Source organism: Cucumis sativus, chromosome 7, assembly GCF_000004075.3.
Source record: "Cucumis sativus cultivar 9930 chromosome 7, Cucumber_9930_V3, whole genome shotgun sequence".
Lineage (NCBI taxonomy): Eukaryota > Viridiplantae > Streptophyta > Magnoliopsida > Cucurbitales > Cucurbitaceae > Cucumis > Cucumis sativus.
Window position 1 is genome coordinate 19,070,340 of NC_026661.2, and position 25,260 is coordinate 19,095,599.

General features: G+C 34.4%; 4 protein-coding genes across 10 annotated transcripts; 3 read left to right on the plus strand and 1 right to left on the minus strand.

The window, feature by feature from the left end:
- The first annotated feature begins 3,264 nt into the window (after positions 1–3,264).
- LOC101218362 (probable glycerol-3-phosphate acyltransferase 3) lies at positions 3,265–7,718 on the plus strand. Its single transcript, XM_004136102.3, has 2 exons — positions 3,265–4,202; positions 6,606–7,718. Exons 1-2 carry the CDS (start codon positions 3,474–3,476, stop codon positions 7,503–7,505), a joined length of 1,629 nt encoding a protein of 542 aa, XP_004136150.2. The 5' UTR covers positions 3,265–3,473; the 3' UTR covers positions 7,506–7,718.
- Positions 7,719–8,776: 1,058 nt separating this feature from the next.
- On the plus strand, positions 8,777–13,437 carry LOC101218276 (probable pre-mRNA-splicing factor ATP-dependent RNA helicase DEAH2). Of its 3 annotated transcripts, XM_004135932.3 has the most exons (7): positions 8,782–9,259; positions 10,185–10,387; positions 10,499–11,583; positions 12,021–12,146; positions 12,233–12,471; positions 12,581–12,699; positions 12,904–13,437. In XM_004135932.3, the coding sequence occupies exons 1-7, from the start codon at positions 8,960–8,962 to the stop codon at positions 13,028–13,030; spliced, it is 2,199 nt and encodes a 732-aa protein (XP_004135980.1). In that variant the 5' UTR covers positions 8,782–8,959; the 3' UTR covers positions 13,031–13,437. The 3 variants fall into 3 exon arrangements, 1 of the variants encoding a protein (XP_004135980.1); XR_004218333.1 differs by lacking the exon at positions 12,904–13,437 and having other exon boundaries at positions 8,777–9,259; positions 12,046–12,146; positions 12,581–12,629; XR_004218332.1 differs by lacking the exons at positions 12,581–12,699; positions 12,904–13,437 and having other exon boundaries at positions 8,777–9,259; positions 11,917–12,146; positions 12,233–12,363.
- Positions 13,438–13,477: 40 nt separating this feature from the next.
- Positions 13,478–21,888, minus strand: LOC101218122 (DUF724 domain-containing protein 6). Of its 5 annotated transcripts, none has more exons than XM_011661102.2 (9): positions 21,165–21,881; positions 19,330–19,785; positions 18,819–18,930; positions 18,559–18,749; positions 16,122–16,193; positions 14,903–14,993; positions 14,747–14,809; positions 14,459–14,596; positions 13,497–14,377 (listed from the first exon to the last, which is right to left on the minus strand). In XM_011661102.2, exons 1-9 carry the CDS (start codon positions 21,657–21,659, stop codon positions 13,677–13,679), a joined length of 2,319 nt encoding a protein of 772 aa, XP_011659404.1. In that variant the 5' UTR covers positions 21,660–21,881; the 3' UTR covers positions 13,497–13,676. The 5 variants fall into 5 exon arrangements, with proteins under 5 accessions (XP_011659405.1, XP_011659404.1, XP_011659403.1 ...); XM_011661101.2 differs by having other exon boundaries at positions 13,505–14,377; positions 14,459–14,659; positions 21,165–21,886; XM_011661103.2 differs by lacking the exon at positions 16,122–16,193 and having other exon boundaries at positions 13,478–14,377; positions 14,459–14,659; positions 21,165–21,885.
- Positions 21,889–22,758: 870 nt separating this feature from the next.
- LOC101218516 (nifU-like protein 1, chloroplastic) lies at positions 22,759–25,230 on the plus strand. The gene is made up of 3 exons (XM_004135933.3): positions 22,759–23,235; positions 24,609–24,745; positions 24,865–25,230. Exons 1-3 carry the CDS (start codon positions 22,899–22,901, stop codon positions 25,051–25,053), a joined length of 663 nt encoding a protein of 220 aa, XP_004135981.1. The 5' UTR covers positions 22,759–22,898; the 3' UTR covers positions 25,054–25,230.
- Positions 25,231–25,260: the final 30 nt, after the last annotated feature.

Consider the following 25,260-nt stretch of genomic DNA (forward strand, 5'->3'; position numbering starts at 1 on the left):
TTTGCATCGTTGAAGCCCAATTTTTCAGTAGTGGGGTCACGACAACAAACACGAACAATATCTAATTAACAACAATATGCATGTGTTATGGATTTTTACAATGGGACTATATATGAATTTTAGAATCCTTAAACATATCTCATGTTATGTAGTGCATGTTTCCCTTTACCTACAATTTACTGTGCAGCCCTTTCCAATTCTTTTCTCACAATATCATCCCAAATAATAATTGTTGTGGATATATAAGGACTTAAACACAAATAATTTATATCCATTAATTATTGTTCAATGTTCATACATAACCTCCATTTATTTATTTAATTAATCTCTTGATGAATTGCATTTTTCATAACAAAAATGCCAATAGAACTTTTGATTCAAATACATTGTGTATAGATCTCTTTTTTAAAAAATTAATTGATAACCAACCCCTCAAATCTTAATATCTAAAAAAGAGAAGATTTGGTATCTAACTTTTTGATAGATTCACTTAATTATGTGGGTACAACAGTTTGAAACAATAATCATGGTGTTAGGATCTTAAACATTGAAATTAATAATTTTGATTTTGTACTTTTTATAAGATTTGTGTGCTTTTTATTTGGCTGAAGTTGGACTAATTATATAAACTTCCCAATGTTGAAAAGTCCAATAATTGAGAGTATACTGTCACAAAGGCAATACACCAACTTTTATTATTATTATTATGTGATAAACGTTAGTAATTATGAAAGTAAAATTTTATTTATTGAATATTATGTTAAGATAATGTACTCTAGGTTTTCTAAAATTTCAAAAATAATCTTCTCAACCATACGTTTTAAATTTATTCTTCTTTTGAAAAAAATGGGTAAAATTGTTTTGGAGGTCAAATAGGTCTATCAACATACCTTGGACACAAAATCAAAGGCTAAAAAAGAGATATATGTGTTTAATAGGTTCTTCAATTTTTTTTTAAAAAATGTTAGGGTGATATTGATTTTAAGCTAAAAGTTTTATTAAATTAAACTTTAAACTTCCAAAATTGAATCAATTTGTATCCTTTAATAGTTAATTGTCATATATATAGATCTAAGAGAAATCTTAGCTTAGTGTGTATGAAAGGTATTAACTATTTTAAAACAAAATATACCAATTGAATATAAATTGATATAGCTATTATTATCATTTAATTTGGACAAAAAAGAAAAAAAAAACTTGAATGCTATTAAATCACGATGGTGAATTTATAGAGAATGTTGACTTAGATTGTTTAATAGAATTTTCAAGTTGCACTCTTGGAGAAGAAACGATAATCTATCGAGTCAAAAAGTATGCTCAATTTTGTATTTCGCTACCTCAACTTTGACCTCGACTGAACATCTTCATTACGTTAAATCTTGAGCTTTAAGTGTGACTATAGGTCGGAGAATGGTAAAAATGCCATGTTGGACATTTGTCAATGGTCAACCTTACCCTTGGCCTCGACTACTGACTTGAACCAGACTCAAGCTAATCCCCTTTTCCTAAGCCCAATTTTGGTTTTTAGTTGGTGTCACTTTCAACGTTATCATATGCTTCTTCTTGACTTTGTCATTTATAAATGTCAATTAAATCTTTTGGTCTAAAATCATCCGTAACAATTATTATTTTGAGAAATTAAATTGGTTTTGAACATTTGTTAGTTAGAAAATTTTAAAATTTAAACTAATACAATTAATAATTCAAAATTTTATTTGTTATAATGTATCTAAAATTTACAAATTAATATTTGTACTATTCATTTTAATTCCAACATAACGCATGAAGTTATATAATTATTTAAGCATGTAGCTTATACACGTAGAAAGGATATACCCTAATTACCTAACTAATAGGTCACTCTCAAAATAGATCAAAGTTTAAACTGATAGCGATGTTTTCAAAATTTGAAATTGTATCAACCGAAACGACCGACAAGATAAACTGAATCGAAAAGTTTGGTTTAATTTTTTGTTTCTTTTGAATGCATAAATGTAATCCTCCAATCGTACAATATGAAAAGTATACTTTCCAAGCAACTTGGTATCAATGGAAAGAAAATGAAATGGTCAGCGCCAGCCTTTATAAAACAACTGATCTTCATTGCATATCCCATCATATGTCCCACTGCTAGGTTTTTTTGTTCAAAATTATGGTCAGTTTTTTTTTTTAAATTTGTTGCAATTACATACACGTATTTAAGATTTTGAGAATTTTAATTTCTCAAGCCAATTTGCCAATTTGATTTTTTGAACCCCAGTGGAAATGGGACCATCACTACATTAAACTTTACAGCCTTTTCTATTTCGACCTATCATTATAACAATGTGACTTTTCATACACCTTAATGAGTAAGCCACATCTTTGTAATAGGATAGATATTACAACTTAAAGTACATATTTAGTTACCATTGGGAGTTGAGGTGTTCTAAAAATTGGGTAATAATGAAATTACTGTAGAATTAGGATGTTGATGTATTGCCAATTACATGATTAACTTTGTGGTTAAAACATGCATGTATTATATCTACTTACCAATTTGATCAATATGGTTTGATCTGTTTAGGACATTATAATCACAATATTTGTTACATTAATTAGATAAAAGAAAATATTATTAGTACAAGTGAAAAATAATATTGATTTTTCGAGTCGTGCAATAATGTCCCACTACAATGTATACTAAAGCTTGTTGGTACTCATAAAAGAGTGGGATAAAATGGTGATAGTAAAATATTTCCCCATCGAACTCATCATTGTCATCTGTTCTGTTGGATGTGGAAGTTTGGATAACTACACTATTTTCGCACTAAAAATTGTCTCATATATATGCGAAATATTTTCTCCCCACATCTTTATCTTTTTTCCTCTATTTATTTGAATTATCTTGTTATATAAAGAAAATACTCGATTCTAACTTTACTCTTACAATCGTGTAGATACGAGGTAGGTTATGGTAATCTTGAAAAATCGTTGACATAGATGATTTGCATCAACGTCGTATACTAAAATTGGTTCCATGATAGGGAGTGTTTTATATTACCATGACAAAATAAAAACTAGACGTCTTCTCATCTTTTTAACGTGGATCATTCACACCATTTCAAACAATTAAATGATTAATTAATATATGGAAATGCATGATTTATAAATATTCGTGTATGAAATCTCAGAATTTGTTAGCCATAGGCTTTTGGCCAATCTCTTTGGGAAATTATTGACTCAAATAATAGTCAAACTACGTGTGACATTAATTGCACAAATAGAAAAGACGAAGTAAAAGAGACTTGGCTAGCTTATTACCCTAGCTCTCAAGAAAAACAAACAACATTATGGCAAACTAAGTAATTAACCCCTTGACCAAGGGCAATATCAAATAAAAGTTCCTATAAATAAACCACACCTCAATCTATGTTTTTTCAGTCAGTTGATTTCCATTCCAAAAAAGAAGCCCCCAAGAGAAAAAATTAAACATGACTTCTCCTCCTTTCTTCTTCCTCAAAGCTCCCTTCCTCTTCTTCCATAGATTTTTCTCCAAGAAATTCCGACGAGCTATGGCCGCAGTTCACCGTAAACACCAAAAACAACCATCTCCGACGAAACTCCCCGTCAACGGCGACGGCAAGGTTATGATCTTTAACGTGGAAGAAGGTCTATTAAAACCCTCGTCTCCATATTTCTTCTCATATTTCATGTTGGTGGCTTTTGAAGCAAGTGGACTACTCCGTGCGACAGCTTTATTGATGTTGTACCCTTTAATCCGACTTGTAGGCCAAGAATTGGGGTTGAAGATTATGGTGATGATATCATTTTTTGGGGTGAAAAAAGAAAGCTTTAGAGTTGGGTCATCAGTTTTGCCTAAGTTTTTTCTAAACGATGTTGGATTGGAGGCGTTCGAGGCTTTGAGAAAAGGGAAGAAGAGAATTGGATTTAGTAATGTTTTTCCACAAGTTATGATTGAGAGCTTTTTGAGAGATTATTTGGAGGTTGAGGAAGTGGTTGGGAGAGAATTGAAGGTTTTTTGTGGATATTTTGTGGGTTTGATGGATGAAAAAGTGAAGGTTTCGTCATTGTTAAATTTGATTAATCACGCTCAAGAAGAAGAAGAAGAGAGTGATGCGTTTGATAAGAATGGCAATTTTATTGGGATTTGTGGCTCTCAAAAGGCTTATGATTTTCAGTTACTTTCTCCCATTTGCAATGTAAGTTCTCTTTTCTTAAACCCTAATTTTTACTGTCTTTTTGAAAATTTTATCTCATGCCCTTGGTTTGTTTTAGCCCTTCTTGATAACTATTTATTCTTTTTGTTCTTTACTTTTGAAAATACAAATAATATGAAGTTTTTAAAAAGTTGGTAATGTAGCAAGAAAATAAATTATAGGTGTAGCTATCGGTAAGAGTAGTATTTATATGTTTAATTTTAAGAAATATATAACTAATTAAAATAAAATAGTTATCAAATTAAGTTTTTAAACTTTAATTTGCATTTGTCACATCTAAATAAATGGAAATCAATCATTAAGCTAATGAAACTTTTTTTAAACATTGTGAAAACTATCTCTATTTTAGAAAAAAGTTCAAAAACTATTTGAAATACATGTATATTACTATTATGATTTTGGGAATAAAGAAAAACATATACTTGTTTTTTTTTTCTTTTTTTGAAATACATACATTAGTTAATTTGTATTATTTTAAAAAAAATATAAAATGGACCCAAATTAAAATACATTATCAACGTAGGTTCAAATAATCTGGAATTTTATATGGTACGTAGTATGGGAAAATATTGATAATTGGGTATATATTTTAATATTTTTTTGACTTTTTAAAAAGAAAATTGAATCAAGAAATCTATTGAAATAATTATTATATTGACAAATAAGTCTTTGAATTTAGGCTCATGTGTATATTATGTTCAATTATTTTTCAGATTGAAACTTTTGAGTTATCCCTTTGAGAGACTTTTGTTAATACACAAAAAATTGGTGGCCGTCTAAGCTTCTTTTTCTTTTCTTCTTATCACCTAATTTATAATATGATTACACATGTAGGGATGATAATGAGTTTATGTAGCTAAATAAAGTCAAGTAATTAATGGTTTTCTTCCTTTAATAAAGTTAATTTAATTAAATTAGATTTTCAATGCAAGAATTCAAACCCAAAGAAAAGAAAAACTTAATTTCTAGTTTTAGAGTTTTCAATGAAATAATTATATATTGAGCTTTTAGAATAGATAAACAAGAGTTTAGCTAATTAAATTACATTAATGTACGTTTAGATTTAAAAAGTCTGTGTACTTAAAATATATCAAATAATTAATTTTCTTTTTATTTTAAATATTCACATTACATATCTTTTAAATTAAAGACCTATATTTTCTCTCTACCTCCTTCTATCTTTTTTTTAAAAAAATAATTTTTCATCTTTTAAACATATTCTTAACATAAAAGGACAAAATATTTTTAAAATAAAATCAATTTGAATATATTATAGATATTAAATAAAATGAATAGAGGTGTTAACAAAATCACTATCATGCATTAATGTGAATAGTTTTTTTTCTTTTTCTTTTCTTTTTCACTTTTTTTGTAAATAACTTTTTAAATGGTTTTCAATTAAGTAAATTAATTTAATTATTTACCTAGCCTAAATTCATCAACTCATAAATTAACGTTTTAAAAAGCCAATATCTAATGATATTCCTACAAACTAATGTTTAATATTAACAATCAATCAATCAGTAAGTACTTATATATACACATAAAAAATGATGAAGAGATATATTAAAATATTTAAAACATTCCTTTTTATATTCTGACTGTTTAATAAATTGATATATTACAAGATATATGACAAAAGAAAAAAAAAAAAAAATCAAATCCTCCAGTACCTCCTATCTTGTCTTTAATAGTTTAGATATACATTAACATCTACAAGGTCTTATCACAACTAATAAACATGTATAGTGGATTAATATAATATATATTATTTGTGGTTTTTTCTGTTCTATACATTTTCAAGTTGGTTCTGATTTTTATGGATTTTTATTTTATTTTTTCTTCCAAAAAAAATAGTGGTTCTGATTTAATTTCTTTTTTCCAAAAAAATATAAAACAGAAAAGAACACCATAAATAGCATTCACAATAACTCAAAAAAGGAAAGAAAATTATTCATTCCATTCAGTAATTATTATTAGTGTTATATATATTAATTAGAATTCTGATTTTTTTTTTTTTGTGTGGAAAATTTGAGTTAACAAAAGCTTAATTAATCTATGTATTATCCTGAACAACAAAAATCATTATTCTATACTTATTAATTCTTTCTTCTTCTTCTTCTTTATTTTAAATTAGGGTAGTTGCTTGATGAAAAAGTATCAATATATATATATAGATGTTTAGATATACATTTACATCACTAAGTCATATCATCATTAAATGAACATATATAAAATGATTTTTCATTCATTTTTATGTTGTTAATGAACCCAAATAATCATTAATATATATAGAAAAAATTACTGATCGTCATTTAATAGCTTTTTCTTTAAAATTATTCTAGATATACTGACTAATGGATGAATAATAATGTTTACAAACAGGAAATTTATACGGTGAGTGAAGCAGAAAAGAAAAGGTGGAAGCAACTGCCTAAAGACAAATTTCCAAAGCCATTAGTGTTTCATGATGGAAGATTAGCCCTAAACCCAACTCCTTTTGACACTTTTACCCTTTTCATTTGGCTCCCTTTTGCCCCGGTTCTTGCTTTCATTAGAATATTTGCTTACATGTGTTTGCCTCGTACTTTATCATACCCCATCAGTGCTTTAAGTGGACTGACCGTCACTGTGTCAAACCCCATCACTAAAACCAAATCCAATAACAATAATAATCAAGGCCTTCTATATGTTTGTAACCATAGAACACTCCTTGATCCTCTCTACATTTCAGGTGCATTAGAAATCAGCAAGCCTACAGCTGTGACCTATAGTCTAAGTCCAATCTCGGAATTCTTATCGCCAATTCGAACCGTTCGATTGACACGAAACCGTGACAAAGACGCAGCCCTAATGGCGCAGTTGCTCTCCAAGGGGGATGGAAACTTGATTGTTTGTCCTGAAGGAACCACATGCAGAGAGCCATATCTCCTTAGGTTTAGCCCTTTGTTCACTGAGATTAGTACAAAAATTGTGCCTGTTGCAAATGATACACATGTTACTATGTTTTATGGCACAACTGCAAGCGGGTTCAAGTGCTTTGATCCATTCTTCTTCTTGATGAATCCTAAACCATGTTACGTTATTAAGAGATTGGATATGGTTGATGGGTCGTTGTTGTTTGGATCATCAAAGGATGATCAAAATTGTCCTTCAAGGTTTGATGTGGCTAATTTTGTACAAAATGAGATTGGTAAAGCTTTGAGATTTGAGTGTACAAAGCTTACTAGAAGAGATAAGTACTTGATTTTGGCTGGCAACGAAGGGATTGTACATTCAAAATAGTGTATGTGTATATATAAAGGGAAAAATATTTGTAAGAGAGGTGATTTATTAGTTATTTAATTGATTTGATGTATTTTACACGAGATTGATGTTTTGTAAGTTTAATTTATATATTGATGTATTGTACATAAGATACACACAAACATTATTGTTCAGTGACTATGTGTTGATTGTATTGATCTTATTCCCAATTATGTAGTCATTGTTATTATTTTTTAATAACTTTTATGCATGTATTTTTTTGGGAGAAATGATTTATTCCTTCCTTGAAAATCTCTCCCAAACTCCTAGCTAGTTTTTCCGTGTTTATCTTTGATGTTTTTGGAATTGTTGTAGTATTGTGTGTAACAAATTTCATTGTGCATCAAATAATAATTTATTTCAACTAACATGATTATATTTTAATTAAATATAGAAAAATCTACTCCTACATTCTCGAAGTTCAGAGATTATTAATGTTATCACTTTTGCACTAAAAATAGAGATAAGTGTATACCTAGTACTAATAGTCTCTTGAAACTACTTTTGGTGAATGATTTAAATATAATTTAAGTGAAAAGGAAAGCATATACACACATTTAAAAGATGATTTCAAATATATCTTAAAATGCTTTTACTACGAAACTTTGATTCTACCTTTTTATTTTTTCCTTTTGCAAGAATATTATTATTGAAAGAGCGGAGTTCAGAAAGAAAAATTCTACGTAATGTTGTGATACGTAAATTTGGTCAAAATGAATTTGTCTAATCCCTTCATAATTTAAAATTCAATGAATCATTTCTAAAAAGCATTCAAGTGAGGACGAAACATACTAAAAAAAACTTATAAAACTGACATTGTAAGATCACAAATAAAATATAAAAAGCTATCACGTGTTGGTTTAGATTTCGAACCTTGGATCCAGGAGGGTTACATACCTAAAATGGCAGAATCGTTGTCTATTTAGGTTTATTTCCATCTCAAGCCATCCTTTCTTTGTGCATGACATCTCGATTTTTAGCCAATTTCTTTATGCTCAAATATAGAAGAATTTCAGTTTATCCTTCATTCTCTATTGGCTTTTTTACATGAATCCAAATGTTAGAACTTGGGAGAAATGGCTCCGATTGGGCCCATGTCCTTTTATTGGGCTGTATTTGAACCCATATAAATTGGGCCAGACCCAAAGAAATTTAGGCGTGTGGCGCAAGATAAGTGGCATCCGAGGAAATTATTCAGAAATTGGGGACTGATTGTGGAAATCTGGAAAGTTCTATATAACATACAAAGGTAAATTCCTCCGTCTTTCTCTTCCTTCCCTCGAATTAGGGTTTCGGAATATTGCAGTCCCAAAACAAGGCCTCTTCAATCGCTTTTCCAAGCAAGCTTCGGCCAGGTTCCGTCTTTCTCTTGAGGTAGAGTCCAGCTATTTTTCTTCAGCTATTTCTATTGTTCTGTACTAGCAAGGGTTTTGATGGGTGCGGAGAGGAAGAGAAAGGTCAGTTTATTTGATGTGGTGGATGAAACCTCGGTCTCCGCGAAGTTAAACAAAGTGAATGGTGGAGTAGCGCCGTTGAACAATGGCGGTGGAAATGCGGGGAATAGTCTCATCAACAGGTGGACTGGGAGGCAGTTCTCGCAGAGGTACTATGAGATTTTGGAGAAGAGGAAGACTTTGCCTGTTTGGCATCAGAAAGAGGAATTTTTCCAGGTTTTGAAGAGCAGTCAGACTTTGATTTTGGTTGGTGAGACTGGTAGTGGTAAAACTACTCAGGTTAGTTGCGGAAAGCCTTCTATTGCTTGATGTATAGATAGTTGTTCGTTGTTGAGACTGCAAGTAACTTCAGAATTCTTCGTAACTTCCTTTTTCTTTTGGATACACGTAGTTGGTTTTTTTCTTTTACTTGGATTCTAGGGGACAATTATTTTGTTTATTGTGATTATTTATATTCTGTACTTTGTTTGTCAAGCTATTGTCAGGCTTTATTAGGGATGCTTATGTTAGGAGAACCTTTTCTCTGTAGTTTGATTGATGGGTATTGCTATTTTGGTTAGAAATTACATATTTTATCAATCTGAGCCAAAAGTATATCTAAAAATGTTAATCTAGGATATTGTGGTTTGCTTTTTCTTATTTTAGTGCTTGTGCTATTACATCTTATTTTTAGTCCTGAACTTTCATTTTATCCTTTTTTAGTTATTAATTTGCGATATTCTAGAAGATTTGGATTTGTCCTCCCTTGAGAAGGGAACAAAACATCGGACGACTTGGGAGATTGCACACAATTTGATCTAGTTATTACTCTTTAAGAAAAGTCTAGCTGGGAATGGACTATAAAGAGAGTCGAACTTCACATGTTGTGTTGCAAGTGGGTTGAGATTCGTGTTTAAGGCAGTATGGAAAGCTCTCCAATTTCTTCAGTTTAAGCTCGTAGTTCCCTTTAGAATGGGATGAAGCTGTTATTGGATTTAGAAGTTAACTACCTTCAGTTATTTATGGAAATGAACATGTTTGTTCATGATGTATAACTTTTCATTGTGGCATTTTTATCTAAAGATAATTTGAACTTGGTTTTCGGAGTCTGTGGAGTCTCTAGATAATTTGTTTGCTTGTTGGTTAATCTGTCTGATGGTTATTTTGTTTGAAATTGTCTCTTTGCCTATTCTGATTTCTAATGTTGTGATTTTTCTTGTTTCAGATTCCTCAATTTGTTTTAGAAGCTGTTGACCTGGATAGTCCAGATAAACGGAAGAAGATGATGGTTGCATGCACTCAGCCTCGCAGGGTGGCAGCAATGTCAGTTTCTAGACGTGTTGCTGAAGAGATGGATGTGACTATAGGAGAAGAGGTGGGTTACAGTATCCGTTTTGAAGACTGCAGTAGTGCCCGAACCGTTTTAAAGTAAGATTATTCTTCCTTGTGCCTGCTCATTGCCACTATCTTTTCTCTATATAATTTGAAATTTTATTCTTTACTTGATTGTAAATTTGTTGTACATTTTATGGGTGGTAGGTATTTGACAGATGGTATGCTTTTGAGAGAAGCGATGACAGATCCTCTTTTAGAAAGGTATAAAGTAATTATTCTTGATGAGGCTCATGAAAGAACATTAGCAACAGATGTTCTTTTTGGGCTTTTGAAAGAAGTATTGAAAAATAGGCCAGACCTAAAGCTGGTGGTCATGAGTGCTACACTTGAGGCTGAAAAGTTCCAGGGTTATTTTTATGGTGCTCCACTTATGAAGGTTCCTGGTAGGCTTCATCCAGTCGAAATATTTTACACACAGGAACCTGAAAGGGACTATCTTGAAGCTGCTATCCGGACAGTTGTACAGATTCATCTGTGTGAACCTCCAGGTGATATACTTGTTTTCCTCACTGGTGAGGAGGAAATTGAAGATGCATGTCGCAAAATAAATAAAGAGATTGGAAACCTTGGCGACCAGGTTGGGCCTGTGAAAGTGGTGCCTTTATATTCAACTCTTCCTCCAGCAATGCAGCAGAAGATATTTGAACCTGCTCCTCCTCCAGTAAAAGAGGATGGACCTGCTGGAAGGAAGATTGTGGTCTCCACAAACATTGCAGAGACTTCTTTGACCATAGATGGCATTGTTTATGTTATTGACCCTGGATTTTCAAAACAGAAGGTCTATAATCCTCGAGTACGTGTGGAATCATTATTGGTGTCTCCTATATCGAAGGCTAGTGCGCATCAGAGATCTGGTCGTGCTGGAAGAACCCAGCCTGGAAAATGTTTTAGACTTTACACAGAAAAGAGTTTCCAAAATGATTTGCAACCACAGACATATCCTGAAATTTTAAGATCAAACCTTGCAAATACTGTTCTTACCTTGAAGAAGTTGGGAATTGATGACCTTGTGCATTTTGATTTTATGGATCCACCTGCTCCCGAGACATTGATGCGAGCTTTAGAAGTTCTGAATTACTTAGGTGCATTGGATGATGATGGGAATCTAACGAAGCTTGGGGAAATAATGAGTGAATTTCCATTAGATCCTCAGATGTCAAAGATGCTCGTTGTTAGTCCAGAATTCAAATGTTCAAATGAAATATTATCAGTTTCTGCCATGCTTTCAGGTACTTCAGCACTCTTTTGCTTTTGCTTTTTTTTTTTACTCCACTTTCCATATTCTATCGAGTTTCTATGTAGTGTGTACGCCAAATGCCCATGGTTGTTAATCAAGGGGCAGAATGCATCAAAGTTGATGCATTTTTATTGGCGTGGCATGTTTGCAGTGTATCTGCCATGTCTTCTAACTGGTAGACATGTATGTGTTTTCACGTGCATGTTTGTTAGAACACTATTCTGTCAAACTAGGTTGTCATCAGCAACTATCTTCTCTGGTTCCATGTCCTCAGATGGCATGCACCATAAGATTTGTCAGTCAGTGCTGATGTAGTTAGTTGCAGTTTCTCAGTATTATCTCATGAAGCAAATGGTCTCGTCTTGCATCTATGCATCTGCTGACCTTCCCTGGGCCTCCTCTGTGTGTGATTACCAATTTCTTTCTTAGTACCCAATTGCTTTGTCCGGCCTAGGGAGGCTCAAAAGGCTGCTGACGAAGCAAAAGCTAGGTTTGGCCACATTGATGGAGATCATCTTACGCTCTTGAACGTGTACCATGCTTACAAGCAAAACAGTAAGTATTTATGGATCTCACCTTGACCTTTTCAATTAAGCACATCCAATCCTGATAGATTCCTAAACTGATTATTGTGCTTACAGATGAGGATCAGTCATGGTGCTACGAGAACTTTATCAATCACAGGGCAATGAAGGCTGCAGATAATGTGAGAGAGCAACTAGTCCGCATCATGTCTAGGTTTAACCTCAAATTATGCAGCACAGATTTCAACAACCGTGAGTACTACGTAAACATAAGGAAGGCCATGCTATCTGGGTATTTCATGCAAGTAGCTCATTTGGAACGGACTGGACACTACTTAACAGTGAAGGACAACCAGGTATGTTTCTTGTTTTGCTTTTTGGATTTAGAATGTTTTTTGGTGTACTAGGTCATGCTGTATTCTGCGCTTCCAATGCCCGTATTTGCAATTAACATCTGTTCTACAGGTGGTACACTTGCATCCATCAAATTGCTTGGATCATAAACCAGAATGGGTTATTTACAATGAATACGTCCTAACGAGTAGGAATTTCATCCGTACAGTGACAGATATCCGGGGTGAATGGTTAGTTCCTTTTGTCAAATGTTTGGATTCAGAATATATGTTACATGTGGTCTTACGTATACTTTGCCACACATAATCCAAGGTTTTCTTTACTTGCACTAGTAACTAGCTTGCTGGGTAACAATATTGATATAGTCATCCGAGTAATTGTCATTATTTGAAGAGGACTTAAACTGATATTTTACGAATTTCTTTTTCCAACAGGTTGGTGGACATAGCATCACACTATTATGATCTGGAGAACTTCCCTCAATGTGAGGCCAAGCGTGTTCTCGAAAGGCTGTACAAGAAGCGGGAAAAGGATCGTGAAGAAAGCAGGAATAGAAAATGAGGTTTTTCCCCAGCTCGTTCTGCCCTTGGAGATTTCAACTTAGCATCAATTTTCTTCTGGGGTGATGAAAGTGGGAGGCATCCCAGGACCTTAATCGTTCTTTCATTCTTCATTCCAATGTCGTCCATGGCAGATAACTATTAGCTGAGGAGCGGAAGAAATTGGTTGTATTTCTATACTGTTAAATTAGGCCAGTGTTCTTAGGGTTCATATAGTCTCGAAACATTACACTCGCTAGATTTTGATTTTTCAACGCTATGGTGTTTTTTGCTTATATGTTATTTTAATGTATGAAATCTCAAAAGCCAATGTGACCATAGCCAACATTTCAACTCTTCCGCACAAACTTTTCATAAATGTGTAATTTTTATGTTCGTTGAAACGGTATATATCCAGACTTGCCAACTTTTCTATAGTGCAATGGCACGTGTTTGTAGACAAACTGAGTAGATCTGATAAGATTTTATACAAGCAGAAAATAAACCTTGTCAAGATGTTGCATTTTAAGCATCAATGTCATACAAAAAGGTGTGAGTTGTTAGCACTAACTTCTAGTCTAGAGCTACCATTCACAAAATGATCGAGGATCATTAGAGTGAGGCTAACTGAGTTTTAGTGTCGTATATTCACATAAAGAACTGATGGTTCAAACTGGCCACAAGGGGAGGGCAATTTGGTTCTCAAAATGTAGCTTAGTATTCATGGTACATTCTCTGATGGTCACCACGTGTGATTGCAGAGCATCAATCTCGTTGTCTGTAGTCTCCATTTCCTTTTTGATCGATGCTTGTCTCTTCTGCAGCTCTGTTATCTTCTCTTCAATAGCGTTGCTCTCTTCAGCTAGTTTAGTTTTGTTTTCAATATACTCCATTATTTTGTTCTCAGTTACTTTTGTTTCCTCACCATATCTCATTTCAGAATCTTTGATGAATAGTAGCTCATTTACTCTATTGCAAAGCATTGAAATATTGAATCCATGTTGCTCCAATTCGTATAGACTGGCCAATGTGCTTTCGAAAATGTGTCTCGGATTGCTGAACTGAAGTTTGGTTATCTTCTCAACCAAACTTGCAAAAGTTACCATACAGCCAATAGCCAATCCTTCACGACATTCCTCCTTGTGTGTACTTAAAGGTTGGAAATGAGGCTTTTGTGGAATATGCTTGAAGACTTCTAATGAATCAATTGCACTCCAAACGGGTGAATTCTTCACAAAAGGCCAATCTTGATTCTTGTCCACTTCGTGTTCAGGCGTTCCATCAACTCTTCTCACCCCATTCACAGCATCTACTTGTTCACTCCCTTTCGTTCTTCGCTTGGCGCTAGAACCAGATGCTTGTCCTAATTCTAAAATGGGAACAAATAGAATCAAGATCTTCACAAACAATACACAGTTTTCATGTGCTAGTGTAAGTTTAGCATACATACTCAACGCATTGTTGCTTGCTGAACCTTGTATTCCTCCAAGCCACATTAACAGTGGTCGATCATCGTCGTCGACACTGTTAGTTCCAGAGCCATTTGTCTTGTATTCTGAGATTTCGCTCCCGTTCCTTCTGTTCAGATCTTGAAAATCCACAAAACAAATTGGCATTATCCTAAAGCCTTTTTTTCTTTTGGTTCTTTTGGCTAGTGAAATGATAATTTCAGAAAGGTGAAACAAATACTACTATATGGGTTCTAAGGATATATGACATTAAAGAAAAGCAGCCTCACCAGTTACACTACTTTTTAAAGTTGCTTTCTCAGGTTTCCATACGCTTCCATCTTTATTTGAATCTGTAACACAAAAACTCAAATCTTGAACACAGTTATAAGTAATGTAAAATATATATATATATAAAAGGGAGCACAGGAGTAAGGACAGGATACCTTCCGCAGTTGTTGGAACTAGCATTAGTTTTCGAGGCCGTCCTCTCTTTCTTTTGTAACTGTTTTTACTAGCTTGTTGCTGCTCAATTTCCTAATGAAGATATAGAACATAAACCCTATCAAACTCTAGGCACACTCTTCAGTGGTAAATATAAACACCTGCCAAATCTCACAAACTTGTGGAAGATCTGAAGATCCTGAACTTTCACAAAAGTAAAACTTCAATTGTAACTATTTAGTTTCTATACTTTCAAACTTGTAACTCTTAGTCATATAGATTTTATCAAAGTTAATTGTCAAATTTATTATGCAGTTCTTTAATCTTTATAGTTCATAAACAAATTTACAAACTTAATTCCTTACCAGTCTATTAATCTTCATCTGTAAATTTTTTTGCTAAATCTTAACAATATGCATAGTATGGACTAAAGTGTTTCTTTGTTGAAGTTTGGAAAATAAATTGTTACAATTTTCTATAATATTTTGAAAGTCAGACTAAATTATTACAAACTGAAGTTCAATTACTAAATTGTTATATGAAATTTCAAGAACCAAAATGTTTTGTTCACTTTCTTTAAATGTTTTAATAATCTTATTCTTCGAATCTCCTTCAATATGAAGAAGTCGTCCAAGGAATTTTACTGTCTTGAAGGAATCACCCAAGATAATCAGAGGAAAAAGTTCCCAAATCCTTAGAAACATACCATGATAATATCCTGGCAACAGAGTTCTAGGGTCCTTAGATATGAGATCTCAAAGATGACCTACAAGTTAAAATGTCATTAAAGGACTTCTAGTTCTATGGCCTTGATACTTAGAAGCTCAAATAGCTCTGAAAGTGCTACACAGAAGATATGATACACTTTTACCGTCCATGTTCTCAACCCTAATACGTCCATTCTTGGGGCAAGGCAGCTCAAGATCTATCACTCTTATTCCTTCTTTGCCTATAGTCTACGTTCCTGATTTATGAGATACTCTTTTGAAGTTCAAAGATGTCCGTTGCCTAGAGTCTATAGAGGAACCTCTAACACACAATCCTTTTATCTTGGCTCGCCTCTTTGCTGTTTGAAGATCTGCTGCTTTAACTAACCACTTTACCAATTTTGTGGGTGATTTGGTATATTCGAAGGAGGGAGGTTTCCTGGGACATTAGTGGTGTGGTGTTTTTATGAGGTTCAAACAGACTGAAGATCTATTTACCTCCTTGGCATCTTACCTGCATGATTTTACGAGGCCTTCCCCGCTTTCGTCTATCACTGTTTTCAGTAGCTTCTTGCTGCTGAGGTTCCTGATAAAGAATAGACATCATCAATCCTATCAAACTCCAAGCACACTGAAGAAGAGGTAAATCAAAACATATGCCAAATCTCAGAAGCCGTCACACACCTGAACTACAGAGCAGGTTAACCTTATTGAGTTATTAGTAAAAGGCGAAACCTGAGACCCCAACGATATTGCTAAATTTTGGATGGTGTTCCTCTTGCCAGTATTAAATACTAAAAGATCCAAAACTATTACTACCAAATAGTGTTTTAATTGGAACAATTTCTTTAATGCAAACATGATTTTGATTAAAATTTGTTAAGAAAGAACTATAAGAAACAAGGGACCAGAGCATGCCAATAGGCCAACCCAATTTTCCATTATCATCCAAAACTGCAGACAGCTACTACATCGCGAGCTCCAAAAATGTTGAAAGCCTTGAAAGTAAAGTGTGGAGTCAATATTAGAACCAATGCAGGTTTCAACAATGGTACAAGAAACACGGGTGAGTAGTTGGAGGAGGAGAAATTATTTGTATTACTGATAAGCCACTTTCTCATGTGACTAATGATGAGAAAAGGTCCATGACCAAACTTTTAGGTTGGGAGGACCTAACAGCAAACATGGTAACAGAGTTGCAACTTAAAACTAAAACAAATTCCACATGAAGTTAATGGTTGTCAGTTGATGCATTAACTTTCTGTTGTCTGTAACAGATATATTACTCTTAAGCCATTTAATGCCCGAATCTCTCTAAGAACTAGTACGTTGAGGCAAGGGGAGAGATTGTGCCGTTAGACATGTCAATAAAGGATAATTCAGAAAATAAGAAATAGAACCAACTGGGGGTGAGGGGGGGACAAGAAAGCCCTCTCCCAGATAGACATAGACTACAACTTGAGAGCTTGTTAATAAGAATTAATAAGCTGTGGTAACAATTTCTTTCTTTTTATTATTGTTATCATTATTATTTTGTTATAAGCCAATCCACCAAGAGGCTATATTTTGTTCAGAGTAACAAAAGGAATTAAAGCACAAAGGCTTATCTGCAAACGTTAGTGTTCCTTTCTTTTCAAAGATTCACTAAGAATGCTCTGAAGACACAGCTACTGACCATCCTTGCTTTACCATTCAAATTCCATCCACACAGCCCTTGTAAGAGCCAATTATCCACCCTCTTAGGAAGACAACGAAATGCAGAGCAGACTAGCAATGCAATTCCAAGCAAGGGAGGCAAAAAGATTGTGTCACTATATTGAATGACGAATGGTGGTAGTTGGCCATAGAGTAGCTACAGCAGAGTCCTTAGTAAACACAAGCTATGCTATAAGTGAGTAAAACAGATAATAGGCTTGCTAGCTCTTCAATAAAACTGCCCCTAAACTCGAATCCATGAATGTCCAGCAGTATGGCTCACATTCAAGGTTAGGTTAACCTGCATGTTACCAGGTGCCACGCCAACCTAAGGTTAAAATGCCCTTTTCAATGCCTTTCATTCTCAACTCCCACCAGTTTTCTCAGTTGGGAAGCTTAATCAGCCATTCATTTGAAATAAAATTATACGCTGATCCAGCTTCTACAATCAATCATAATCGTATTTGGTTCCCTTTGAGCTTTATCGCGTGGGAATAATTTATTTTACCCCTAAATTCAATGTTTTTTTTTTTATGAAAAAATAACTTTCACCAAGAAAAAAATACAAGGGCATACAGAAAACCAACCCACAAAAAGAAGAAAGCTCCCTCTACAAATTTCAGCTATGCAAAATAACACCCACCCCTAAACTCAATGAAAATTATATTCTCCATTGCAACTCTTTTGCTTCCTCCAATGCTTGCTCATCGTCTCCCAGGCTGCATCTAACTCAACCTCTAGCTTGCACTCCTAGACCACTAGTGAGTAATGCTTATATGTCCTTAAAACTTGCACTGATGACCTAGGAAAATTTTTCTTTCATGAGGCTCTCAAGAGGGAGAAAATGTAATTGTGATACCATTTGAAACTAAACGAATAAAGTATGTCTCCCTCCTTTTGAGAAGTAGCTTCTCTTCCAGGAGAATAGCATCTTTCTCACCTAAAAAGAAATCTACCTCATATTATCTCCAAGAGGAGGACCGTGCAACATTGTTGAAAAGATACCCGACTCATGCCCCACTACATTGGCCCACTCTCTCACCTTACCAGGATCGTTGTTCAAGCCTAGAATCTGGCATTTATTTCTATTGATCTTGAAGGCTTGACATCGTGCATAGAAATACATTAGTAACAAAGCTTAGTCTTCGGGGGGAAAAATATGCAAAGAAAGAAAATTCATCTAGAAACCACCACAAGAGATAGTCACTATGAAAATCCATTCAATTTTATCAGGTTAATTGCTTTAGTTTGCTTACCATGCCCTTCTCTTTTGTCTGATTTTTTGAATTTTCCTCCCCATCTCCAACCTCACCAAGAGAATTTTTAACTGGTGCCTGTTGTTCATCTGAAGCTAAATGTTCATTTCTTTCGGATTCATTGTTTGTAGTCACTTCCTTATAGATGGTCTCTAAGTCTATGACATCGTAACCTTCTTTCCTCTCCTTATCTGAGTTGCAGAATAAGAAATTATTCAAGCAAAAAATAACAGCCTATGTCCATCAATTGCAATGTGTACCTGTAACTTGAGTCTGTTGGCTTTGTTTGTATGTGTTTCCTTTTTTGCCATTTATGAAACTTAATACTTGCACTTTCAACTTGTCACTGCCATCAACATCTTCCTTAGTTCTCTACACATGACATTGAATCATCTTCAATAATTTAGAGTCATTTTACTGAGGAAAGCAGTGAAGAGCAGTCTGCCCTATAATAGTTTTTAACTCATTTAGTGGAACATATTATAGGTGATAGCAAGTAGAAAAAATTGAGGAAAAGATGAGGAACTTCAGATACTGCCTAAGGAAATGTTGGGACATCCACGTCAGTGATTGTATTAGTTCTTAGGAATACCACTTTGGTACATAACAAAAATAAATCAAAGGGGGAGGTAATTGACATGCTTGCACTCAATAATGACACGATAGTTTAGATAGATTTTCCTCAATAAAAATATGATAATTCCATGATAATGTTTGGACTGCAATAGATATTAAAAAGGTGATGCCAGATTCAAACCACAGATAAATTACCGGTTTCTTGCCTCCTTTGGGACTCCCAGATCTAATAGGTGAAGCACTGTCATCATCACCATTAAACTTTAGGTAGCTTCTTCTTCTTCTGCGATCTTTGTTTGGTGTGGCACTTTTACTGAATGCTTTTCCTCTTGATGTTTTGTCTATCATCCTTGACCTATCTGCTGCTGGTTTCCCAAGAATAACTCCTTCTCTCAACTTCTTCAAAGGATTTGAAACTCTCGACTTAGAACTGAAACTTCTTCTTCTCTTGCTTGAGGTCAAGGCAAATGAGGCAGAACTATCATCATAAATACTTGGCCTTTCCATCAAATCATTCCTTGAGTTTACGGTATAAGAGTTTTCTTTTTCATTGTTTGTTTCATTATTTTTTAAGCTTCTGTGCTCGACATTCTCAGGTACATTAGCATCCTCAGAAATGATACTCAATTGGCCTCTCAAGAGTGACGCATCCTAAAGTGGAAAAAATTGTTTCAACATCAAGTAAAATGTATTGAATGAACATATGGCTTTCATCATGATATCTAAGTTCTCAAAGATGATCTAGGTGCAGAACAAAATAGAACTGGATGTCACTAAAAATGCCAAGCACACTAAAGGAATGGGAGAAAAAGTTAGCATGGACTACACAGTTAGGCAGAACTGTTACACAACAAGAGATATCAGATGTTACCACCTCTACATAACAACTCCCACAAAAAGTTAGAATAAAAGATTTTGTGGCCAATGATCTTCAGGCAATGAGTAAAAGGGTATATAGTCAATGATATTATCAAAAACTATCCTAGTTGTTTAGCAGGGACTCATATGAGTATGAAGCAAAAAGATATGATCCATTACACCAAGAAATAGCATAATAAATGAAAAGGTTGAAGAACATATCAAAATGGTGGAAGTAACATGTTAATCATACTTCCAACTCAGATATGTCAATAGGCAACTTTTTATTGTTAATAATCCTTCTGTTTCACACACACACACCATCCAGTTTCACAATTACTAGTCTTGGGCCAATAAGTAGCCTAAAGGTCTATTGTCACCAGTTAAAACTTATAGCTAAATCTAAAAACTTTATCAAATTAGAGTGTCTAGCCCAAACTCTCAGATAAAAATATTTTGATAGATACAGAAGATGTTTTCCTCAGATAGGCAGATCAGTTTCATATGTTTTTCATGAGTATATTCACCGTCCCATCCCCAACCCCACCATGTTTGATTGCTATCCATTCCCGCATTCCAAACTCCAACAACAGAAGGACAAGGCTATTTCCTTAAGAAACCCTCCAAAGACTTTCAAAATATCTTACGCTAACTAATAGATATGACAATATGAAAACTTCACACTAAACCTTCCTTGATTGCAAATTGATGGATTTTTCTTCAAGAGAAAGAATTTGTTGCTGGAGTTTCAGCTACAGCACGATCAAACTTACCATCGTTGCAACAGGATCACCAGATACTCTCAGTGGCCAAAAAGAAGACCTGGAATTGGGTTCTCGGATACCATTTTAACTTAGGCTACGGTAATTAGGAATCTTGAACAAAACCAGCGCAAAAAAGAAAAGAAAGATCTTGTCCAACTACCAAGACGAACCGTAGTAATACCCTTCCTCGATCAGTTTTCTAGCAAATCTAACAGAACTTAACTAATTAACTGAGCAGAATCCAATTACAGCTTGTAACTGAATAATAACATTATATCAGAAAGTAGTTAGCATTAAAGACCTTTGACCTCGAAAACGCAAAAAGAAAAAAAAAAAAAAAAACCTAATGCATTCATGATCCTAACAAGTGAATAATTCTTCGAATGTAAAGTAACCCAGATAAATTACCATCTTTTGGGGAACAATCCACTTGCCATCAACCCAATCCTGATGCAGCCTCAAGTGGTTCCCCTGAAAATCCATGACATGCATTGGGTTCTTAAAGAAAACAGAGTACCCCCCATCTTCCAAAACCTTACAAACCACACCAGTCCACCATCCATCTTTATCAGTCGCATCAACAATGTCGCATTCCTCGAAATCCTTAGCAGCAGTATCAGGAGGCAAAGGCCTCAAACTAAGAGCATCAACATGCTCCTTCAAAGGGGTAGATCCGTCTTCAGTGACAAGGGTTTTGTACTCAACTAAAGCTTTTTTCTTCTTAGAAGGAGAAAATATAGTGGGTAGCTTCAAAATGGTAGCTTTGAATAAGGCGCCTTTGAAGCCTTCTTCATCGATGGAGACCTCGATTTCAGAGCCGACTGTGAAGGGGAACTGATGAAGACGATGGTTGTTGGGGTGATGAATGTGAGTGTTAGTTGAAGGGGATCCAAATTCCCCCATTTCGTGGTGGCGGTTCTAAATAAAAAAAAAAAAGGAAAAAACCCTTGAAATTTTGGATTTTTGGATTCGGTATACGTTTAAAATCCGTTGCTGTCCATTTTTGGATAAAGGGAAATGGATAGTACAGTCTCTTGGGAAGGCGTAGACTCACTATGGAAATATCCGGCAGAGTTGCTTTGTTTTACATCAAAGGATGAACACCATTACATTCCATTTTTCTTCTTTATACTACATTTTGAGCTTGGTTTGCTTTGAGAGGATTAAATTTTAACCTGAAATCTAGTTTTGAAAACAAAATACATCCTCTCACTTGTAGTCAAAATAGTTGAGATTTTTTGGACATTAGATTATAGGTTAAATAATGTGAAATAAATTCTAACTTTGTTTGAATCTCTTCAAGACATTAGATTATTGTCTTATTTATGCTCGACTAGGTGAGACTTGTTGTCCATATGCCATTTGTTTCTTGCTCTTTTTATGTTTTGTACAATTCAAGCAAAATGCTACTCGAGTGTGTTTTTGACTTCTTTTTTCATTTATAATGATATGTCAAGTCCAATATATTTCTTCTCTTTTTCAAACTTTTTTAGAGTATAGCTAACTACACATGTGTCTTAATCAAACTTAAATGAAAAGAAATAATAAAACAGCTTTCTTGACTTTGATCAAGATGATTTATGCCATAACATGATGTTTTCTTGAAAAATATGAGTTTGTTATTAAACATTTTAAGATGGGAATAAATTTATCATTTGGCAAACTCAAATATATATATATAAATATTGTAGCACCATGAGTAGAAAAAATATATTTTTAGAAACAATAATAAGTTCGGATTGATTCAAGTTGTTTTTGGTGAATCTATGAACCAACCCAATCATTCTAAAAGATTTTTATTTTCTTAATCTAATTGATCCCAAATGAATTAACAATGGGTTAGGTTGGATTGATTGAGTTTTTCAATTCATTTTTTTTCTAAATCATCCCGAGTTTACGTAGTTATAAATTTCTCTTTGTTGTTCTATATAAATATATATATATATGTGTGTGTCTATATATATTTTAAGGAAAAGAATCAGCCAAGTGTTGAAAACTAAAAATATTCTTCAATTGCAATGTCTCTAAAATCGTCAAATACCAATAAATAGCAATTTTACACGAAAAGCCCTCCTTGGAGTGTGCTGCAGAACAACTACAACCTCATCATCGCCTAGATTCCTCTTCGTTTCTTCTTCATTAATGGCGTCCTTAACTACCTCCGGCCTCCTCAAAACCCCTCTTAAGAATTCCCAATCTCCTGCAAATTCTCTCCAATATCCACCTTTTGCTTATGGGCAACATCAACTGCCCGTTTCCCTCAAAAGGGCTTTTCCCGGACGAGCCATTAGAGCTTCACCTTCGAATTCGGGTCCATCCACGACCTCCTCACCAGGGCTGTACTCCGCTCAGAAATTTGAATTGACCATTGGAAACGTGGACTTGGTTCTTGAGGACGTAAGGCCTTATCTAATTGCAGATGGAGGAAATGTCGATGTTGTTTCTGTTGAAGATGGAGTAGTTTCCCTCAAACTCGTTGGTGGGTAGATTTCTTGTCTCGTTGAATTGAATGGGTTTGTTTTAATTTCCCTTGTTAATTTAATTTTTTGTGTTGAAATTTTTGTTACTTATAAATTGGTTGTTGTTGGGGTATGTTCTTTGGTGTTTCTATAGTTTAGCAAATTGTGTTGAATATCTTTTACACATTATGGTATTTAGTAGTATCTGCACTTTAGAGATTTGAGTCTAATTCATTTCTTTCATCGAAGCAATCCTGGGATCGTATGGTTTAGGACAAAGTTGATATCTTTGTGATTCTCGGTCTGAGTATGCCCCTTCAGCCCATCTCTTTTTACATAGCCAAATAGTTGGTGTATGCTTTCTCGACGCTGGCCCGATAGAAGTGATTCCTTTTTCTCAAAAAGAATGGTCTCTTTCTTAGCATTACTGTAACCCATTTGGTCTTAGTCGTCTTGTGTGGAAGGAGCGAGATGACAGAGATTTTGCTCTCACCCCTGTCCGACCACCCGATTGGTGAAGACTCGGAACAAACCACCCCGCTTTGGGAGACAACGAAGACTTTACTCGATGTCTTGATCCATCCGTAGTCTGCTAATCTGATCCCAACGTCTTTAATTCTGACGAGCTTGTCTCGGAGAGATCTCTATCTTTTGTTTGTTACACAACACTGAAGGCTCCACTAGAAAAGGAAGGAAAAAGGAAAATACCTCCAATGAGAAATCTCAAGATCAAGATTAGTAGTGCTGCAGTTCTATTTACAATCTTAAACTTTCCTAACTACAATCTTCCTCCATTAGCACTGAATCTATTGGAAATTTTGAACAGTTTAGACTTGGGCAGATGGATATGATTTTCCTTTCCTTATATGAGGGTCTTTCCAATGAAAAGGATTTACCAGAGAATAGATGATTTGATATCTATCTTTAAAGAAAACCACGAAAAGGATCCTTAATTTCACTTGTTTGTGAACACTTTTAACCAATCTTGTGGGAGATTTGGTATATATCTAACAGGAATGTTTCTCAGGACATGGGTGGGGTTCTCATGACATTTGAAGGGACTGCAGACTGATGTGGCCTTTCGGTTTCTTTCCTGCATATACTAGTTGGAGTACATTTGTTTTGTTGTCTTGGTCTAGGTAAGTTTTGGACAGCACCATCATCTTGTACATGTTACTGGTGTGTTTTATCTGTTTCTTATCAAGTAAGGTGAAAAAGGTCTCCTTGAACTAAATGGCAAAAGGAAGTCTTGTAACCCTCACTTTCATCGAAAAGGGTGTGAGTAAGAACTTTGTTGATTTGATGTTTAACTGCTTTGTATTCCCATGAAGTCATGAACAAAAAGTAATAATGATAAACATTTTTAACTAAAAATGTTTGAATCGATCTTCAGGAGCATGCGGTAGCTGCCCTAGCTCAACAACGACCATGAAGATGGGGATCGAACGTGTACTAAAGGAGAAGTTTGGAGATTCAGTGAAGGAAATATGCCAAGTATATGATGAAGAACCAAAGGAGACTACACCTGAGGTGAGTTTTCTGCAGACGAGCGAATACAAAATTGGCTGATGTCAAAATTCAAACAAAAACAAAGTGAGCTGATTTAGTTAGGCAATTTAGTATTAATCCTGGATGTTGCACAAATTCAGGCAGTAAACAGTCACCTTGACATATTGAGGCCAGCCATAAGGAACTACGGTGGGAGCGTGGAAGTAATATCAATTAATGGTGGCGATTGCCTGGTCAAGTATGAGGGTCCTGAATCTATTGGTACAGGAGTTAAAGCAGCCATTAAGGAGAGATTCCCAGATATTACAAACGTTGTGTTTTCAAGCTAACCTTTCCTCAGGTTTCTGAAGCAAAGAGAATATGTATAGCTGCTTCATTTATTGAAAAGTTGGTGCTCATCTTTTTCATAGGCATGTAATGATCTCTTTTCCAATAAATGTTATATATTATTGATAGCCATATCTTATGCTCATAGAAAGGAAGTGCACTTATTTTAAAAGGGTAAACATTGTTCACACAAAATTTTGTTCTGATAT

Bases quoted from the DNA above. Each gene is read 5' to 3' on its own strand.
- LOC101218362 (XM_004136102.3), top strand. From the start codon at position 3,474: ATGACTTCTCCTCCTTTCTTCTTCCTCAAAGCTCCCTTCCTCTTCTTC. The intron at 4,203-6,605 runs GTAAGTTCTCTT...GTTTACAAACAG, and splicing joins TACTTTCTCCCATTTGCAAT to GAAATTTATACGGTGAGTGA.
- LOC101218276 (XM_004135932.3), top strand. From the start codon at position 8,960: ATGGGTGCGGAGAGGAAGAGAAAGGTCAGTTTATTTGATGTGGTGGAT. The intron at 10,388-10,498 runs GTAAGATTATTC...TATGGGTGGTAG, and splicing joins AGTGCCCGAACCGTTTTAAA to GTATTTGACAGATGGTATGC. The intron at 11,584-12,020 runs GTACTTCAGCAC...TTTCTTTCTTAG, and splicing joins AGTTTCTGCCATGCTTTCAG to TACCCAATTGCTTTGTCCGG.
- LOC101218122 (XM_011661101.2), bottom strand. From the start codon at position 21,659: ATGGGGGAATTTGGATCCCCTTCAACTAACACTCACATTCATCACCCC. The intron at 16,194-18,558 runs GTAAGCAAACTA...ATTCTTTATCAG, and splicing joins AGACAAAAGAGAAGGGCATG to GAACCTCAGCAGCAAGAAGC. The intron at 14,378-14,458 runs GTATGTATGCTA...TTCCCATTTTAG, and splicing joins AGCAAGCAACAATGCGTTGA to AATTAGGACAAGCATCTGGT.
- LOC101218516 (XM_004135933.3), top strand. From the start codon at position 22,899: ATGGCGTCCTTAACTACCTCCGGCCTCCTCAAAACCCCTCTTAAGAAT. The intron at 23,236-24,608 runs GTGGGTAGATTT...ATCGATCTTCAG, and splicing joins AGTTTCCCTCAAACTCGTTG to GAGCATGCGGTAGCTGCCCT. The intron at 24,746-24,864 runs GTGAGTTTTCTG...GCACAAATTCAG, and splicing joins CAAAGGAGACTACACCTGAG to GCAGTAAACAGTCACCTTGA.